Genomic DNA, 20,051 nt, shown 5'->3' with positions numbered 1-20,051 from the left:
ACACTCCTTTACATCTTGTGTCATAAAATAACAAAGAAATCTGAGTCACTGGAATCCCTGGACAGAGTTCCCAGGCTTGGGTTTCCTTTGTAGTGCTCTCTGACACCGGGGCCTCACTCTGCAACCCACACATCCACATCCACTCTACTTTCACCCTTTTTGTTTCCTAAAGAGCTCTGTATCGAGTTTCAGAGCTTTCTCTCACACACTCTTCTTCCTCTCTCTCCTTATCACCCTTAAAGGAAGAAGAAACCTTCTGTAGCCAAGGATCTCATTCGCCCCACCACATCATTGAGTTGTTTCTCAGTGCTCTGTCTTCCTGCGAGTAAATCACTCTCCTCTGAAGCTCCATGTTACTATAGCTGGACCGCTTCTGCTACCTGAGCAAGTTTTCTTTTTTAGCCCTGTTTTCACAACCTCTGCAATTGCATTGTGGGGGATAAATGCCTTCAGATACTATTTGAACCCGCATGCATCCTCAAGCCCTCCACCCTTCCCACTTGATTATGTTCTCCAACCAGTTTTCTTAGGCCAAAGCACAACGCTGACCACGGCAAGAAGAGAAGGCAAATAGGCACATATATGAACTGTAACAGCAAAGTGCTGGGATGTGGGGCTAAAGGCCAAGAGAGGAGGGTGACAAACCTGGGTCTGTTCTGGAGTGAGGAATATGAGTATTTGATGAAGCTAGGTGAGGGCATGGACAGATCTCTTTTTTCTTCTAAGAAAGTGAGCAGAAGCAAAAAGAAAGCCCTTGCTTTAAGTAGTGAAGAAGGAAGAAAAGTATTCTATTTATGTTAGTTTCTGTGTTGTTTTTTTTGCTGACTGAGCCCCCTGGAAGAAAGCTGCTCAAGGGCAGATTAGCTTCTCATCAATCCCAGTGCAAAGCAATCATAAGTATAATTTAGGTGAACATAGGCACTGCAATGGAAATTCCTTTTAAGGCAGGAGTAACTTTTTCCTGCTTTCCTGAGGCTCAATGTGGAACTTTAGTATCCCCAGCACCCTTGGTTTGAGCCCACCTGATCTCTTCCCATCTCTGTACTTACAGCTTCATCATGGCACCCAACCTAGCTCCAAAGGCATCAGTGACTTTTTTTTCCTAGCTTGGAAGCTCTTCAAAGCCAGTAATGAACCTTTCTTCCCACTCCTCCAGTGTGAAGCACTGAAATTCTTAACAATCTCAGTTCTTGGTGGCTCCCTGCACAGCAGTCTCATCTGGCTTAGTTCTCTGGTTAACAGAGACTGCATTGAACATAGCTTTCTTACCCTTTCTGAAAGGTCCTTCACTACTCATTTTTTTCATACTGTCTGGGGCATCTGGTTCAAGCTGCAGCTATATTAAAAAAAGGCACTGTCTGTTTCTTTCTTTGAAAATCATAGTTTCCCATGGATCCAAGCCTTGGGCTTAATGTGAGAATGTCTAAATACTGTGTGACTACAGGAAAAGGAAAACTAGAAACAGATGGATAGATAAACACTTTTTTTTTTTCCTCAACAGGGTCATCCAGGGCAGCCAGGATCAAGGGGGAAACCGGGTCATGATGGCTGTAACGGGACAGTAGGTGACCCTGGAGACTCAGGAACTCCTGGATTCTCTGGTTTCCCTGGTACCATTGTAAGTAGATGACAGCAAATGGATACCTAAAATGAAGATCATTACTGAAGTACTTGTATTTCATGCAAGTGTGTGTTGGAAACTGATGGGCCCTTTTGGCCCAGCACAGCATCCTTGTGGACTTACCCAGATGACCTTCATAACACTTAGGGCTGGAAGGTCTGCCATACCTATCATGTAGGTCCTGCAGGGTCATTGCTTCAAGAAATCCTGTACAACTTTATCCAAAAGCAGTAAAAGAATATCAGACTCACAATTTCTGATGAAAGTAACCTTTTCCTTCCCTATCCATGCCCAACATACTGGCTTGCCATAGCGCAATATGTAGGATCATGCTGCAATGAGCACTGGAGCTCCTTGATTTACCAGCCTATGTGTCAGCCCTAAGTAGCTGCAGCCATGGCTCTATCTGGCAGGTGCCATCCCATAATATCACTCCTAAGTAACAGGGAGTTCTTTCCCCTGTATTTTAAATCCATTCCTAAAGGTACCACAAGGGTTTATAATTTGTCTGTGAACCACAGCTTTCCAGAGTTTGACATACACGTAGTCTCTGCCTTCAAACAGTTGTACATATATGCTCATGAAAAACCTTACAGATATTTTGCATTACTCGTAACTGTTTATGCATTCACAGATGATATGAAAGCTTACTTTTCCTTTTTTTTTCGGTCACATCCAGGGAGTCCAAGGACCAAAGGGCCAGAAGGGGGAGCCATATATACTACCACCGGACATTGCCAGACAATACCGGGTAGGTGTGTCACTCCCTCAAGCTGATGAATTTTCAGTCAATGCTCAATACTGTTTTTAAAACAGGTGATGGAGAATGAGTTTCCCTTACATTCTGGAAGACACGTTCCTAGAGACCCACTTAAATTCTGTGTAGGTTTTGCCAGGCAGCTTCTTCTGTCTCTGGTTACAGTTAAGCCTATCCAGGGAGGAAATGTCCACTCGCTTACTTGCAAGGACTTACAGTTTGCAGGTGGATTGCAGAGGTACTGGACAAGGACATAAACCTGTTGATTTTAAAACATTTGTAACATTGTACTTTTAAATAAAAGTGGTAAATGTTGTAGTTCAAGTATTATCCTCTTTATTCGATGACTACCCATATATCATTCCTGGTAAAATAATTCCTTTCTCACAGTTTTCTCCACTGAATGATTCCATTTAATATTATGATCCTTTCTGTATAACTTCCATGTAGGAATTTGGTTGACTTGTGATAATATATGCTTCAATGTATTATTCAGTTATTTAGTTATCCCCAAGTATTCTTCTGGGTTCCCTTACTCTATCTAATCCTAAAAACTTGTTCTGTGATCACTTGAGTCTTTTTCTCATATATATGGTTTTGTATAAGTTGAAAATATCAGATAATGATAAGTGGTTATATACACTGTTAGAGTATAAACTGTGACAAATTTAAGTACAAAGCTACATTAGAACTGTACTCAGCACTGGGATCTGCTAAGTTCATTTAAGTAAATTTTATGCCAGTGATGAGTGCCAAAATATATTTGTCTTTTGACTTTTTTTAATGGAATCTTTTCCTTTCAGAAACTTTAAGTTCTGTTCACTCATTAGTAGTAATTGGAGAACTACTCAAGTATTTATAGTCAAGAATAGGTACTGGCACCTGTATTCATTTCAAAAAGTACTTGGTTCCACAGATCATTACATTAACTAAACTCAAATTATCTAGACATATTAAAAAAAAAAAAAAAAAGTTAAGATGATTGAAGGTGTCTGGACTGAATGCTGTATTATTTATGGGCTTGAAAGGTCTTTGCACTAGAACATTTTTGGATCCAATTTCCAAAAACATTTCAACATGTACTGCAGTTAAAATATGTGGTCACTGAAAACGGTATGTTCCAAGAGCTTCTCAGTGACTCAGAAGAGAATCAAAATGATTTGGTAATTCCCATGCAACTCATGAAAAATTAACTTGTACATTTCAGCTTATGTTGTATCCCTAATTAAGCTACTGATTAGATGGGTCTTTCAAAAAGGAATTAAACATTCCGTCTCAGTCTTGCAGTTTGGATCCCTAACTTCACTAACCATCTTTGTACCTTCCAAGTATATTGTATGTAACTATACTATATAAAGTATAAAATCAATCTATGATAAAACACATTATCTCAAATTATCTCAAAATATTCACTGAATGTATCTGTATATAAGGATTTATATGGAATATATACTATGATTTTTAAATAGCTTTTGGAATAAGAAAAAGCTAGTAAGAAAATATTTTATTCAATTTTGTGTATAGTATTTACTGCATTTTTTACTTCTTTGTTTTCTTTAGGGAGAACCTGGGGATCCAGGATTCAGTGGTTTTCCTGTAAGTAATAGTACAGCAAATGTGATAAAGTGTCAACAGTAACTGATATCAAAACAACATGAATTGATGTTTTGGGTTTTTCTTTTTTCAATTTAAAGGGATCTCCAGGTATACTGGGTGTTCAAGGACCTATTGGTCCAAGAGGACAACGAGGAAGACCAGTAAGTATGCTTAAAATATTTTCTGTAGGAAATTAACCTAATGAAAGATTCATCTCAGCAATATTCATTATGTTGAACTGTAGCATAGCAAATGAAGAGAAAAAATGAATTTAGAAATAGCAAGGAGGTGTGCTTGGATAGAAAACCTTGAAAAAAGTACTAAGACAGTGGTTCTACAGTGATGAGTATTGCACAAAGAAGTATACTTTCTTTCACCATGTATTACCTAAAGGTCTTGATTTATATTGTATTTCTTTAACCTCCTTGAAAGAGTTTTCTTTGTAGAGATTATTTATTGCAGTCCATTTAAGAATCTACGCCCCCCTACTCTGAGATATCAGAATCTAAATATGTAATCTTTTCTGCTCATGAAGGATGTGGTTATCAGCTATTCATCCTTCCTACAGGAGATTGAATAGATAACTTTCTTTATTAGTTTTTAGAAGACCATTTTATTTTTAAACTTTTTTTCAGTATTTTTTTCAAAAGTCAACATTTACAGCACTGGAGTTGACAACTGGTACTGACTATTTCTTTGGAAATATTGTGTTCTCTACAGATATCATTTTCTACATTTCTTGTTTACCATGGTTAACGGTTTTATGGGTGAAAAGCAGATATTCAAATTCAGTTTATTATGTTTTATTTAGGCTTGCTTTATTTTCCTGTAAGAAACTTTATAGCACTTACTTACTTTTTCATCTTTTTATTTGTCAACATTTACTTCAGACCTTCTCTACATCACTAATTTTTGGGGAAAAAAAAAATCAAATTCAGGGCTTCTTACAAATGACCTCCATAACCTTTTATGAGGGACACCCAGCCTCCTCCCCCCAAAAAATAAATTAAATAAAATATAAAATAAAATAAAATTCTAGGACTAAATTCACAGCATGCTAAGCCTCTCCAAAATTAATTTTCTGCGGTGTCTGCTTTATCACTGCAGGTAAGCTGCATCTTACCTTTCTCTTCTGAACCTCCTGAAAGAAAATCTTCTCAGTCCTTTACTTTGTTCCTAGAGTGAACTCATTAGTTTCATGAGCCTCACACAGAAGACCCAGCCTACTATTCCCAGGACACTGTGTTGGATGTAAGATGTAAAGAGTGACATGAACAGTGCATTTTCTAAGCCTTTTGAGTACATCCCTCTGGTTACAATCATCTCAACATCTCTTTTGAACACTCTGCCACAGTAGATGGATACCCACCATCTCCACTATTAACAAAATAGTTCAAACTATCTTTATCATCTCTGAAACTGTGATTGACCTGTGGGAGGGACCTGGGAAATGCTTCCAGGTTTGCACCGTTCCTCATCCTCGAGTCCTAGATCCCACATGAAGGCAAACGTGGCTCCTCCAGAGGCAGCATGCCCGCACGGTGCATCTGCCCTGTAGATTAGGCAACAGCTCACAGACTCCTTGACTAACCAAAACTGATTTAGCATTGTTTTGTCAGAACCAGTCTACTGTGTACTTACACAAAGACACATAGCAAAGGAGAGATATATAACAAGTTTAGGTCTCGCCTGACCATCATGATCTTTTTTTCTGTAAGTTTGGGTTGATGTTGCATAACCCAGGTTGTACCCCCTTTGGGGCTCAGCAGGTGGTCAGTTCCATCGGCAGCTGTCTCACTTTTATTATTCCTCTTATTCACCATCTCCTTCTCTGAAAAGCTCATGCTTCTTATTCACCCCACCTCTCCCACATTTGACAGTTTTTAATGCTTAGGATCCTTTGGAGCCTATTAACTACCCTAGTTGACTGAAGCACTGTAGGTTTTCTGTCCAATTAATAGCTTTCCTTACTGCTCTTCTTGTAAGACTATATTGTAAGACAAGCATTTATGTCTGTTCTAGTTTCATTTCCCACCATCTTCTTTTTTCATTCTGTAATATACCAAATTGGGAATCTGATATACACTCATGGTAGTTTAACACCCTTTAAACACCAATGCAGTACCAAGACACTAGTCCAGTGAAGTGGTTAAAGATGTGCTTAACTTTAGGTCTGAAGTTAAAATGTTACTAGGTCAGGATCCAAAGCACAAGTTCTTATTACTTGAAATAAAACAGAATTTCATTAATTTCAGAATTTCATAAACCAGGAGACTTTTATTATGTTAGGAAAGATTATTATATGATTTAGAAGAGTATTTTTCAGAGCAGTAAACACAGCTAATGTATCAAGGATAGTACATTGAGCACTAAGGATTACACTATTTTCCAAATACATGCTTTTATTTCTGACATAGAGTAACTGACCTGCATGCATTGATTACAAAGTGACAAGTAACTTGCTCTCACATATTCTGTTTCCCTAGGGACCACCAGGGCCCCCAGGACCACAAGGACCACAAGTAAGTCTTTGTTTCAAAGCTGTTCATGTTGATTTTGTGTCACTAAGGTTTATCCAAGACCCACTTGGAGGCAGTAAAATAAAGAACCACAGGCTGATCCAAAGGCTGTGTAGCACAAGACCTTCTGTGTTGGCTGCATACCACAAGAAGTTAATCTTACACTGGGATCGGCTGCCCTGAAATGATTAAACCAGTTCTAGAGCCAGATTTAATTTGCTACTGTAGTCACAGTAGCTTCCCATTAACAAAGAATCCTTCAGTCTGCACAATATTCAATTGTATCTCAGTGGAAAAAAAAATAAATATATAAGTTAATTGTTCTGACCCACCTAGGTATTTTTATTTAATGTTTGGTTCCGTAAAAAAATTGCTAAAGTACTTGATCTTTTCACAACATTACTCAGCGAATGACTCAAAGTCTGTTATAAGAAACACTGGTAACATGAGATTTCAATTAGAGTCATCTTTCTGATGTTTACATCTATAAAAATACTTCTAAATCTCTAAAAATACTTTGAGGTAAAACTAGATTATTACTTGTTACTCTTCTTCAGTGGCATCCTACAGAGTTCTAAGTCTGAAAAGGCCCTTCAGTGTGTTTAAATTTGAATTTTGCATTTGAAAACCAGGTTGTACTTTTAGTAAATCTTGACCTATTGCTTTTGCAGGGCAACAGGGGCCTTGGCTTCTATGGAGAAAAAGGCGAACAGGTAAAGAAAAACTGATGAATTAGTATCACTACAGGACAGGATGATGTTGTTTGCTATTTATAAAGGAACCTATTTTAAATACACTATCAGTTGGCAACTATATTACATTATTATAATAGAAAAACAAACATAGTTTTGAAAGCTATATTTGATAATCTCCATAACAAATGTCATAACTGAACTAATTTTTACATCTAACTTTTACATTAGTCTTGGTCCAACTGTGCCTTCATTTACACCAACACAAATCAGAGGTGACATTTCTGAAATGTGTAGAGCCAGACTCCTTTATATAAAGCAATAGCCTTTAAAGTTATTCTGGAAGCATACAGGGCAAGAGCACATATTGCTTTATGTTTATCACAGCACAAAGTAAACTTGTTTCTTGCTATCAATTTATTTAGAGGTTTAGAATTGTATTCTTAGCAGGGGAAAATATGCATCCCTCTTTTTCTACTCATCATTCATCCTATTCATCAGCCAGAGATGATCAACAACTTGACAAGGTATTGTAACTGTTAGTAAACATACCCTTACGTTTTCGCTGCAGGGACCACCAGGTCCACCAGGTCCACCCGGGCTTCCTACAAAAGAACTGACAGGTGTCCCCTCTGACAAACACAAGGTAACTACAGAATATTTTCCCAAAATGTGAGAGGAATTAAGAGCTCTCTACTATCAAAACTAAAATATTGGATAAATGTGCTTTTACATATAGTACGTAGAAGACATTAGTTTGTCAAAAGACAAATCTGCTGCTTTCCTGCAGCTTGAATCATAAAGTACTTTTGTTATTATGTTGGCTGTTGAGAAAGCACTTCTCACAACGTAAGACTGGAGGTATCATAGCAAACTTGCTATTTTTGTTTAAATAAACCCAAGTATGAAGCTACTGGTCGTCACTGATGTCTTCTGATTTTACAACCAGAAATATCATCTGAGAAATCATTCAGTATCTCATTTTCCATAATAATGAATTAAATCATCCTCCTGTAAGAAGCACATTTTAGGGAAGCAATCAGAATTGTCGTGTATGTTTATGTAACATATCTCTGTGGTGCAGATGTTTGTATACTTATAGTAAAGGCTTCTCCATAGGTATTGGAGAAATCCTCTACAGCAAGATACAGTTTATTCTCATCTGTTGCTTCTTACTGGGAGCAGAGATAGTCATACCTCATATAGGAATGTTCTGTGGTGAGCACCAATGTCCAGACCAGTAGTTTTCAGTTCTGAGTTTGAAGCTACAAAGTTCATGTGGCTCCAGAAATATAAGTAAACTGGTGTGATACTGAAAGATGTAAAAATGTCTTTGGTGTCAAGATGGAATTTCCATGACTAAGGGAAGATGTGAGCTAGTTGTCTGGACAGTCTTTGTAGTCAGTTTAGAGATATAGACAATATCATGAGTAGGCTCCAATTTTTCTCATCCTAAGAGGAATTCTTACATCTGATCAGACAGTTCACAGATAAGCAATAGGTAGAACTTGAAGAAAGTGGATTTATTTATAGGCATTAACCAGGCACTCATCACCCAGGCATCTTATGAACAAGCCTGGAAATATCCTACAGTGTTCATATTCCTAGAAATACTTTCAGAAAAACTATGAAATATATAGATTTTTTTAAAAAATCTAATTTTTTTTTTTTTGAAAAAGATTTGTATTTTTGCATTAAAAAAAGTTAATAAAATGTAAATGGGAATGCCTAACATATCTGAACACTTTTTCTTCATTTTTAGGGTGAAAGAGGAGAACGAGGGCAAAAAGGGGAACCTGGACAACCAGTAAGTCAAGTGGAGAACATCAAAGACAAACAATATCAGAGTTAATACTGGTGCATTCTTCACTGAAATGGTATAATATGGAGCAGTACAAATAGGGGCACCAGTTCTGATGCTTTAGGAAATCTAAACAACATGATGTGTAAGAACTTCACAGCATAATCTGTTGTTCTTTTCTTGCTGGTTTACCAAAATAAGATTTTCCCTCACACTTTTATTTAAATTTTAGCTATAACTATTAATAAATCTCTTTACTGCTGATGGTCTGCTATGTTAAAAATTACATTAAATCCCATTAAATATGTATGTAAGGAAATGTTCTCAATCCTTCTCAGTCTGCTGCCCAGCACATACAAACCTTTGGTCTCATAGGTCTGTTGACTGAGAATAATCCCATGTGTTGCTGTGTCTTTTAGAGCTGTCAACTGAATTTGACTGAATGTGGTTTAATTAACTCACATGCAAACTCTAGTCTGTCCAAATAGCTTTACTATTGAGTGGTTCTTTTTTACTTCCCAGAGTGGTTTAAAATACAGTCTTCACCAACTTGGGATGCCTCACTGGGTATTTTGCAGAGCTTTATTTTCTCAAACAGTCTGGTTAACTTCCCAATGAGGTTATGGGTTATGGCAGAAACCTGCAGTGTAAGCCCTGCTGCCCTCCGTATGCACTTCCTAGTCATATTTTTAGCTGATGGTCAGATTTTATACATGCAGAATTTTGTTGTGACTCTATTAGTAAAACCACAGATTTTATCTTGATGTAGCAGAGTGGGATATGTTTCAGATATGTTTCTCCTTTTTTTTTTTATTTTTTTTTAATAGTAGTAGCATGCCTGTATTTGCCAAATAGTTCTCTAAAGCTATAATTTGGACATACGCTGAGTTGCTTAATTGGTTGTATAGCTGAACAATTGCTTTGGCTTCTCTTCAGAGTCACAGAAAGAAATAAAAGAAATAAAGGAGGAGATGATAGAAGGGAAACCCTGTCCTCTGCCTAATAGCCTGATCCTGCTATTGTAATGAAGCAAGCATGTTGCACTCTACTTTAAAGACACTGGTTCTTTCACATGCAGCTATAATTAGATCATGCATGTGTTACAATGATGTTTTTTTCCTTCTGTTTAGCTTCCATTAAAATTGTTTGGTTTTTTTTTTTTTTTGCACTTTATGTAGAAATATGTTATCTGAATGTAATGTTTCCTAGGGTATACAATACACTGGTGAAAGAGGTGAAAAAGGGGTAACGGGCTTCGCAGGACAAAGGGTGAGTCACTCCTCAAAGGTAAAATTAGTATTGCTAAATGTGCAAGTCCAATCTGAGACTTTGCCTTTAGGAGCAAAACATAGGTTAACAAGCCACAGACATGAGAGCCCTTCAGCCCATGTCTTCCAAGTTATGGGCAGCTCTGAAATCCCTGGTACAGGAAAAGAAAAATGGCATTGTGAAATGGTAACAGAAGGAGGGCCCCACATGACTCACAGGTTTGACTACACCCTCACGGGGAAACGTCATGCATCACTCACCCAAAGCTGTGCTCGCTCACCGCGATCCCCATGGATCTCCCCAGGGGAGGATCGTTCCTCCCCTGATCCCCAGCATAGTCTTAATTTTACGATTTCCACATTAGCTCTCTTCAAACTGTGTTCAGCAAACACGAGTTTGACTCCAGTTACCCCAGAAACATAAATAAATAAATAAATAAATCCTACTACTTTGTAGCATCTATGGATGTTTCTCTGGGAGCACTGTTTCTAAGGTGCTTAAACAGACTAAGAACAGTACTCAGCATATATTTTTTAAAAATCTCAGAGACTTTAAAATCTTCATGGTTGATTTGTAATCTCCCGATTAAGAGAAAGAAGATAAAAATCTAATACCAGAGTAAATTTCAGATCTTTTGTGTTTGCAGCATACGTGAATCACATTGGAAAAGTATCTGAACTCTGACTGTTAGTTTTAGAGATTCTAAATAATTGTCAGACTTATTTTGTCTAAGAAATAGTAATGGTTCTTAAAAGATTTATTATGATGTTACTTATATTTATTAATTTCAATGTGCCTTCATAGGGACTACCTGGTATCGATGGCTATCCAGGACTCATTGGAGAAAGAGTGAGTATTGCATACATGACTGTTGTTTCCAACACACATGTAGACAATCTGTCTGAAAAGTAAATTATAGAGGACAAATTCTGCCTGTAATTCCACCAACTGTAGTCTAGAAAGCATCATCTGGATTCTTCTATCATTGTAATTTTGTGTCAGTTAGTTTACTCATCAGTGAGAAAAAAATGGTCCTGTAATTAAAGTTCGTTTTTCCATTTCTACATGACCACATTTTAAAAGTGCTGTGGGGAATTGTTTTTTTCATTTCTTCTTTTACTGCTACCATGATTTCTATAATTTTCTTCTTAGATGCAAAAAGTTACTAGTTTGAACAGCTTTCTGCAGACACACAGACATGGTTGAGATCTGTGGTCTATGCTACATCTTGGATATCAAAAAAAAAAAAAAAAAAAAAAGGAAGGAAACTGATAAATACACCAATACACCATTAAATCTCTGTCCCCATGGAAACACACCCAAATATTTAAAATAGCATTGTGTCAGACAAGTAAGAGCTCATACTTTCTGTTTATGCTCAGAAAAAGGCTTCTTCAGTCAGCATTAGAAATCACTTCCATGAAGTATTCAAATAACTATGAGCTGCATGACTTTGCTTCTCTATCTTTAATAGGTTTATGAATTTGTCCTGCCACCAAGGTAAAACAATAATAACATGAAACACATGGGACGTAAAGCACATGAAGCAATAAAAGTAACTGTTGTGCAAGTATTCAGTTGATCACAAAACTTGGTGGTGTGGCAGTAATACATGTGTGGAGAGAGTGATGCAAAAGCCATTAAAGCCAAATGATTGACCTCAACTTAGGTTCCCACTTTGGTCAGAAATGGTCAATGGCTTCCCTTTATTGAAAGTAAATTTTGGCAACAATTTTAGTGAAATGTACATTGGTTTGGACATGCATGGAAAGGAATAGTTCTTATGTTTGTTTTTTTTTTAGGTTGGATATTAGGAGAAATTTCTTTACTGAAAGAGATGTGCGTCATTGGAACAGGCTGCCCAGGAAAGTGCTTGAGTCACTATCCTTGGAGGTCTTCAAGAAACGTGTAGCTGCAGTACTAATTAGCATAGTTAAGCAGTAGACTTGTCAATACTAGGTTAAAGGTTAGACTAGATGATCTCAGAGGTCTATTCCAACATGAATGATTCTGTGATTCTATGAATAGGCTGGTTGGTTTGCGATTCACAATAATACCCTCTTTGTTGTTTTTTGAATGATTTGATTCTTCAGAGAGGATAGTTGCCTTGCCTGCCCACATTATATGAAGCATTGGTTAATTAGGAAGCTGCTGGCTTCACTTCTAGACCACCAGCTCCACCTAGCGTAAAGAGATTTTACACCTGATACTTAATGCTGCTTTTCTGATAGCTTGCAGTATAGTTGCCATTACAGAAAGGTCCTTGATGCCTATGGTTCAGTTCATGGTGTCTTGCTGAGAGCGGTGGAATTGTGTAAATATCTTTTAGAGCATGCTATAAAAATTAATGCTCCATGTAGGAGCTGTTCCGATTATGAAAATTAGGAGATGCTGTTTTAAAAATGCTGGGTAATAATCTAACTATTGTGAATTTTACAAATCTACTGGCTTCAGTGAAACTGCTTTAGTTGATATCAGTTGAGGATCTGGCCACTGTTTTCTACTAAAAGCTCACCTTTTTAACCCCAGTTCTTTTACTGAGTACCTATCAATGTTTTCTATAGAGAACAAAGGTTTTTAAGAAACTGAGTACAATATACAGGTTCTGACCTCTTCTGTATCTGCATCACTGAAATCTGCACTCTTCCTTGTGCACCTCCAGCAGCTGAAATATGTCCTTTTGATTGGATGTGTTGTGTTTTGCCACGTGTTTTAATACACACACTTCGAGTTTCGACCATTTTAAGTGAGTGAAGTGGGTAGGACCTTAGATACTGAAATGTTTTCTGTGGCAGGTGGGGATAGAAAATTTCTCTAGGACACAGCTTGCCTGAGGGTAGGAGAGGTAGAATAAGGCATGTTCAGGGGTGGTCCCAAGTTCTTCTCTTTGAGCTGGGGGACTTCTCTTTGGCCAAACCAACTACGTCTGCTTGGAAAACAGCAAAGAGGACCTGTGCACTTCATGCTATTTTGTTGCTTGCTGTTTGCATTCCAGTGAAGTGCACTCATCATGATTCAGACTCATTTAGTTTTGGTGAAACAGTTTGGCATGTTCTGTCTGTCTGGTCCATGGTCCTCAGGGTTGACCAGCACTGAGGACATCCTCCTTCTACTCTCCCACCCTGCAGTGTCCAAGGGGATGGTGCAAGTGTAGTTGCTCCATCCCTCTGCACCGTTGCCAGAACCTGTGCCACAGCAAGTTCCTCTGGCCTTTGATGGGAGCTAGGTTTGGTCTAATGGATGGAACATTAAAGCACAAAGAGACTTAATAGTATAACCTGAATTGATACACACCAGGAAGCAAACTGTTCAGCTCTATTGCATAATTTTCACGGTAACATCAGGGGAAGCCAGCTGCTGCAGACCAAATAATTTTATTGTCTCTCTGCTAAAGGAAAAGTCAACCCTTTTTATGTGTATTACAGGGTTTTTCAGGACCTGATGGCCTACCAGGTGGATACGGTCCTAGAGGTGCCAAGGTACTGCTTTAATTTCATTTGCTAGAAGGCATAAACTAGACGTATTTTTTGTTTTTCTTCTCTGTGATGTAACAACAGTCAAAGAGTTTGTTTGCACTGTTGAACTAGTCACATTGTTTGCTAACTTGAAATGTCTCAGATTTCTTAAAAGTTTCTGTAGTGTTTTTGAAAGTTGTTTTTGTGTGTTTGTGTGTTTCTTGGGCTTTTGTTTCAATATTAAAAGAAAATCTTTAGAATAGCGTGCTTAAATGCAATGCTTCAACTTCTGTTAACAGGGAGAGCAGGGCGAGATGGGTCCTCCTGGACCACCTGTCTATGTTCCGTACCCCATTCCAAGAAAAGGTAGGTCTCTTTTGCTTAGGTTGCTTATCTTAGCCATGTTTTACCACTTGCTACACAGATCAAAAGAATGAAAGACTGAGAATTCAACTCCTTCAGAAACTTTGGTTTGCTAAGCTATTCCAGAAGGTAGAATTTCCTTCCAAGAGAGATCACTAATCACCTTTTTGCAGACAAGGTGGCTTTTTCGTCTTTCCTGCTGAAGCTGGATTGCTATACAAAAGGCATCCATGCATTCCTGAGTCCACAGAGAAAATCAATTAATTAATTAATTAATTAAAACAATAAAAGAGTGTGACTGTTGTCCAGTGAAAGGAAGAAATGGAGAGTCTGTGTCCTGTATCCTTTTTCAGACTCTCTGGATAAAATGCAGCACTGACAGCTCATTCATCTAATCTAATGTTTAAAAAAAAAAAAAAAAAAGCTAAGAAAAAAAAATAGAATCTTTGAGGAATAGAAGAGGACTTGTCTTTTTCCTTTGGGTCATAAATATCTTCAGTGATCCTTTCAGTAGGCTTGTTTTGCCCACTGTTACCTGTTGTGCCGAGCTGTGTTGGCTCAGGGTGACCAGACTAGAACCACATCAAGTGATAAAAGTTCGCAAAGACCAGAACTTCCAGGGAAAGGAAGTTTCTTCTTTTTTTTTTTTCTCAAAACAAAACAAAATAAAAGTTTGTTTTTATTCTCAAAACTTTAATATTTTGAGAATTTCAGTAAACTGGGACATCTGCAGTGTACCACAAGTCAGCGTTTATGGTCACAAACAGCATCACACTAATGTGTTTTGTGGAACTGGGGGTGTTTTTCAGGTACAAGAGGTGAACCAGGCTTTCCAGGTGCTTCTGGACTACAGGGAGAACCGGGAGAGCAAGGAGATCGTGGGCTGCCTGGTCTTCCTGGATTCTCTGATGGTAATACCTCAATAACAGTTGTTCCAACAACTACACTTTATAGCAAATTTTAACTGGTACAGGATTGAGGTGGAGAAAACACATGTGCACTTGGTGAAATATGTGGTGCAGAGTAGTAGATAACTAACTGTGAGGTGTGTTTTGTGTTCATGCTTTAGCCCAGGGGGACTCTGGCAAAACAACTGAAGTAGAGATGATGACAGAGCCTTGCTTCAGGACCTGCTATTGATTTGCTCAAGTGAAAAGTGTGGTTGCCATTTTTGCTGTGCACTAAATGTCTCCATTTTTCCTTGAGTGCTACATGCAGTTTGCATGAACTGTCTTTTCTGTTACATTACAGATCCTTGTGCAGCATTGTTAAGAAATTTTTCTGAGTTCTGAACAATTCTGCTTCTCTTTCAGGAGATGGGGATAAGCCAGGCTTACCTGGAGAAATGGGACCAAAAGGTGAAAAAGGTGAATTAGGATCTCCTGCTTATCAGTCAGGCCCACCTGGGTCACCAGGTAGGCACGGTGAACCAGGGCAGCGTGGTCCTCCTGGTCCTGCTGGAACTCCCGGTAAGTGCAAGAAGAGAGGTGAGGAGAACTCATGGGAACACCATTGCTTATCTTAAAGATAGTTGTTGGCAAAGCAAAGTGAAAAAGTAGGTTGAGGGAATGAAACAAAATGGGTGGTAGGGAGACACATAGGGTAGAAGCGTTGTAGGGGCATTGATGAAAGAAAGGCTTGCATGATTTTTAGACATTCCTGGCAAAATTTGAAAAGGAGGTCTGTTTGGGGCTGGTGGAGGGATATGGACATGCTTAAACCTGCATTCTGCTCAGGTAAAAATAATTTTCACAGATGAAATTTCAAACAAAAGATATGTGCCAGTATTCTGGGAAGAGTGTCCCAGTAAGTGTGCAAGAGATAAGAGGTAGATTGGAAAGGGTCTGGAATGGAGAACACTGTAAATAATAAGTTTAGCAAACAGAAGTTAAAATGAGAAGTTCTGGAAAAGTTTGTTTTTTCATCTTCCCCAGCACAAGAAAGATACTAACATAGTAAAGGGAGTCTTATGAAGGATGAACAAGATGTTTAGGGAGCTAAAGCTTGTGAGATAGAAGGAGCGGCTAAAAGAACCGGATTTCTCCCTTAGCCTAGAGAAGAGAAAGCTAAGGGGAAATCTTACTGCTATCTTCCTGTACCTCTTAGGAGGTCACAGTGAAAATGGAACCAGACACACCAAGAATATAAGTGACAGGGCAATAAGCAAATGTCATGAGTTACAACAGGGGAAATTCTGCGTAGATATTATGAAATCCTTTTCCACCTTCAGGGTGGTCAACTGCTGGAACAGGTTGCCCAGAGAGGTTGTATAGATGCTTCAGCTTTGGAGGTACTCAGCTGAACAAGGCCCTGAGCAACCTGCTCTGATTTTGAAGCTGGGCCTGCTTTGAGAAGAAGGTACCAGGTGGTCTCCAGAGGCCACTTCTGACTGAGATTGAGTGAAAAGCACCACACTGCAGTGCAGGAGTGGAAGTGGAGAAAAGGATTGCAGGAAGTAATCCATTGGTCTGTGGTACTGCAAAGTATGTTGTGCTGAGAGATGAAAGCAAAGGAATTTGGGGTGTAAGAGACCAAAGAATTGAAAGAATCATCCACCATAACAGAAGAAGCAATGAGGAGTAGGGGGCTGGGAAGAAGTTACAAGGTCTGTGATAGAAGACCTGGGTCCTGGGGCTGTGTGTGTGTCAAGGCCATGTCCTGTAACCATGCTGAAATGAGGTCGGAGCATATACATTCCCTGAACCCCTCATGCTGGTCTCCAGCCAAGCAAATACATGTGCTCCAGCCAGTTCCTGGTCACTGGAGTGCTCCAGCCATGCAGTGCAGTCATGGCCAGAGGGACAAAAAGCCTGACAAAGCTGGTCTAGGTGGGACTGTCCATGCTGAGCAATACCAAAGGCGGATTCTTTGCAAGCAGATGAAAGCAAGCAGGACTGAGGAATGCAGAGACAAGCAAAAAGACAAGACAACAAAAATAACAAGCTGGGTTAGACAATGACATTAAGGGTTACAGAAAAAAAGGCAGATGCAGTCCAGCTTGAAGAGGGAGGAAACAGGAAAAGTAAATCTAAAATACATTAACTTATCTTTTTATTCGATTAAACTTGTAGGTTCTCTCTTTGGATTAAAAGGACGGGAAGGGACACCAGGTAGACCTGGCACACAAGGTTACCCTGGGCCAAGAGGACAAAAAGGACCCAAAGGTAGTTTATAATACATAACTATAAAGATGCTCTACTGTTATTCTTTGTGTAAAACTCCCTTCGTATTCAGTTTGAGTTAAGTTGAATTATGACTCAGGGAGTGATGCATATGATCTGAGGATAACACAACAAGTAAAGTTGTTAGTGTCTTATAAGAAAAAATAAGCACTTTTCTCAAGTATTTGATAAACTGCTCAAGTGTTTTCAAGTATATATATATATATAATGGGTACAGCTGAAAGTGTATTTGTTGTGACAGAGTGTTCTTTCTTCTCTTTCCAATACATGTCCTTAGGTGAAGAAGGGGATTGCAGTAAATGCCTTCTGGGTGAAGAACTCAGAAGGGGCTCCACTGGCCCCCCTGGCCCACCTGGTTTTCCAGGAACCCCTGGCCAGCCAGGGAGAAAAGGAGAACCTGGTGATCAAGGTCCACATGGTATTCCTGGCTACCCTGGAGCAAAAGTGAGATATTTGTTTCTTTGATGCAGTTTTTTTTGCCTACTGAAAAATTAAAAACAGCTATTCTCCACAGGAAAAAAATAACGATGAAAAGTATTTTTTTCTGTACCACCTCAATTGTTTTCAGATTGCTACAAAATACTGAAAGCCAAAAGATGCTGGGATGAGGATGAAAATGGAGTATCTTGAGAAGAGCAAAAGATTTCCACAAAATCCAAAATATATTTTCCATTTAAACAAAGCTGTTTCAGCAAAACACTTTAAAGCAGCTGTAGTACCAATTATGATCTGGCCAGAAGGGTAACAATTTCAGTAGTCCCTTCAAATTGTTTCTAATAAGATGCATATGTCAAACTGATTAAATGTAAGGTTCCTGTTTATAAATGCACACAGTCTTCCTAAACAACACTGTCAACAGCCCTGAAAAGAGTGCTTTGCTAATAATAATAATGTAGTACTTTCAGTTAGTGCTTTTGGCTTTCTGAACATAAACCAAACTCACTTGCAACTATCTAGATTTTGGTGGTTTTTTTTTTTTTTTAGAATTAAAATAAAATAAACATTGGCTTGATTGTTGATGTAAAAAAAAAAAAAAAAAAAAAGTTACAAACTTTTTTTCCAAAAATTCAAAATACTTTTATGAAAATTTTTATTTTCTTTGAATTGTGAAAAAAAAAAAAAAAGGCAAAAGTATTTTTGAAACATTCAGTGTTGGAACTTTGGTTAAATTTTTCATATTTGCAAGATTTTTTGCCTTTGTAATGAATGATTTCTGTTCCAGAAATCCCAGAATTCCAGAGTTTAAGACACAGAATTCTATAGAATTAAGACATACACAGACATGTTATATTATAGCAAAATATCATCCAGCGGGAAAGCACTTTATCTCTGTTTTTGGTTTGCAACAAATTCAACATAAAACAAGTTACCTTAGCTATTTTTGGTCCATATTCTTAGACAGAAGTGACTTCATAATTCTTTGAGCTTGTTCAGTAAATTTTGTGTACAGATAATAAATACATTTCATTTAGATCAGATCTTTGTCAATTTAATGAAAATAAAATTTTATCCCAACCCATGGGCATTCTTTTCTGTAGAGAAAGAGAAATTAGGAACAGCTGTAAACCATTTCAAATACACGTTATGTGCCAAATTGCATTATGCACATCTAAACGTTGAAAGCAAAAAATAGCAAAGTGAACATCATACTATTAATGCAGTGTTATTGCTGAAAATTTCTGCAGTTATATAGTCAATGACATAATTCAGCATCATATTAAGTTCCTGATATTTCTTTTGGCCTATATAAAGCAATGTTCAAAAGAAGCATCTCTACATGGGGCTTCACTGTCCACCACAGCTAGAAAATACAGACAGGTAAAGCAGGATCCTTTTGCTCAAATTTACTCTCCCCTTCTAGACTTACAGAAGTGTGAACCTGTATTCTTGAGATGACCTGCAGCTGAGATACAGTTTCCACACATGCTTTTCACCAATGCTTTTTCCACCATGCTTTTTTTTTTTTCAGAGAAGATTGGAGAATGTCAGTAAAAGACAGTGATGCAAAAGATATCATATTAAGTAATTTACGGCAAAGGAATATTTCAAACAAAAAATAAATGCACCAGGAATTCCCTTCATTCAGTGTCTGCCTTGAAATTCAGTAAAAGGAAGATAGGGAAAAATGACTGATGGAGTACTGATGCAGTTCTCCAGTTGCAGTCATCTACAGGACTCGAATGTATGAAAACCCACAGGTCTTCCAATGACATCCTCATGCAGAAGCACCCCACCATGCCACACAGACCTCGGTCCTAGTTAGCACATGTTAATAAAGATTCAGGCACTAGAGTGGGATTACTGGAGAGGAAACCATACACGGAGAGTAACAGAAAAGCAGTGAAATTTAAGGAGGGTTGGTGGTGTTTTTTTGGTTTTGTTTTGATTTGTTTTGTTTTTTTTTTAACAAGTTTTTAAGTAGAACAGTGGGAATACAAGTATGTATACTTATTCTTTAAGAATTCCTGTTTCTTTTGTGTGTTTTTTTCATTGTGTGTAACATCAGGGATCGTCAGGTCAAGAAGGATTTCCAGGACCAAAAGGACAAAAGGGAGACTCTTTTTACATAACTACTAAAGGTAGAGTAAAAGTTCATGTCACATTATTTTGCATTATTTATACCTTTCATGAGAGAGCAGTCTTAAAATGAAAGGTCTACTTTAGGCACCAAAGGAATCCGAGGAGACCCTGGGCTTCCTGGTGTCAGAGGGGGAGATGGTTTTCCAGGCAGAGATGGATTAGATGGTTTACCGGGACAGCCTGGCCTTCCGGTAAGTACACTTAATTACTAATGCA

The 20,051-nt window shown here is 38.1% G+C and overlaps 1 protein-coding gene across 1 annotated transcript in view; it reads left to right on the top strand.

Moving 5' to 3' along the window:
* The window catches only part of COL4A2 (collagen type IV alpha 2 chain), a 135,421-nt gene that overhangs the window by 85,538 nt on the left and 29,832 nt on the right, over positions 1–20,051 (top strand). The window contains exons 6-23 of the mRNA XM_082761364.1: positions 1,502–1,618; positions 2,301–2,372; positions 3,939–3,974; positions 4,073–4,135; positions 6,461–6,496; positions 7,165–7,206; positions 7,757–7,831; positions 8,948–8,992; positions 10,196–10,255; positions 11,060–11,104; positions 13,681–13,734; positions 14,010–14,076; positions 14,883–14,984; positions 15,387–15,542; positions 17,145–17,237; positions 17,533–17,699; positions 19,762–19,834; positions 19,920–20,026. Coding sequence (XP_082617490.1) covers positions 1,502–1,618; positions 2,301–2,372; positions 3,939–3,974; positions 4,073–4,135; positions 6,461–6,496; positions 7,165–7,206; positions 7,757–7,831; positions 8,948–8,992; positions 10,196–10,255; positions 11,060–11,104; positions 13,681–13,734; positions 14,010–14,076; positions 14,883–14,984; positions 15,387–15,542; positions 17,145–17,237; positions 17,533–17,699; positions 19,762–19,834; positions 19,920–20,026 — 1,410 coding nt within the window. The remainder of the gene's footprint in view (positions 1–1,501; positions 1,619–2,300; positions 2,373–3,938; positions 3,975–4,072; positions 4,136–6,460; positions 6,497–7,164; positions 7,207–7,756; positions 7,832–8,947; positions 8,993–10,195; positions 10,256–11,059; positions 11,105–13,680; positions 13,735–14,009; positions 14,077–14,882; positions 14,985–15,386; positions 15,543–17,144; positions 17,238–17,532; positions 17,700–19,761; positions 19,835–19,919; positions 20,027–20,051) is intronic.

The sequence above is a fragment of the Aythya marila genome (assembly GCF_965140915.1).
Source record: "Aythya marila genome assembly, chromosome: 1".
NCBI classification, from domain to species: domain Eukaryota; kingdom Metazoa; phylum Chordata; class Aves; order Anseriformes; family Anatidae; genus Aythya; species Aythya marila.
Note: the sequence above shows the minus strand (reverse complement) of the source record. Positions and strands in the feature narration are given on the sequence as shown.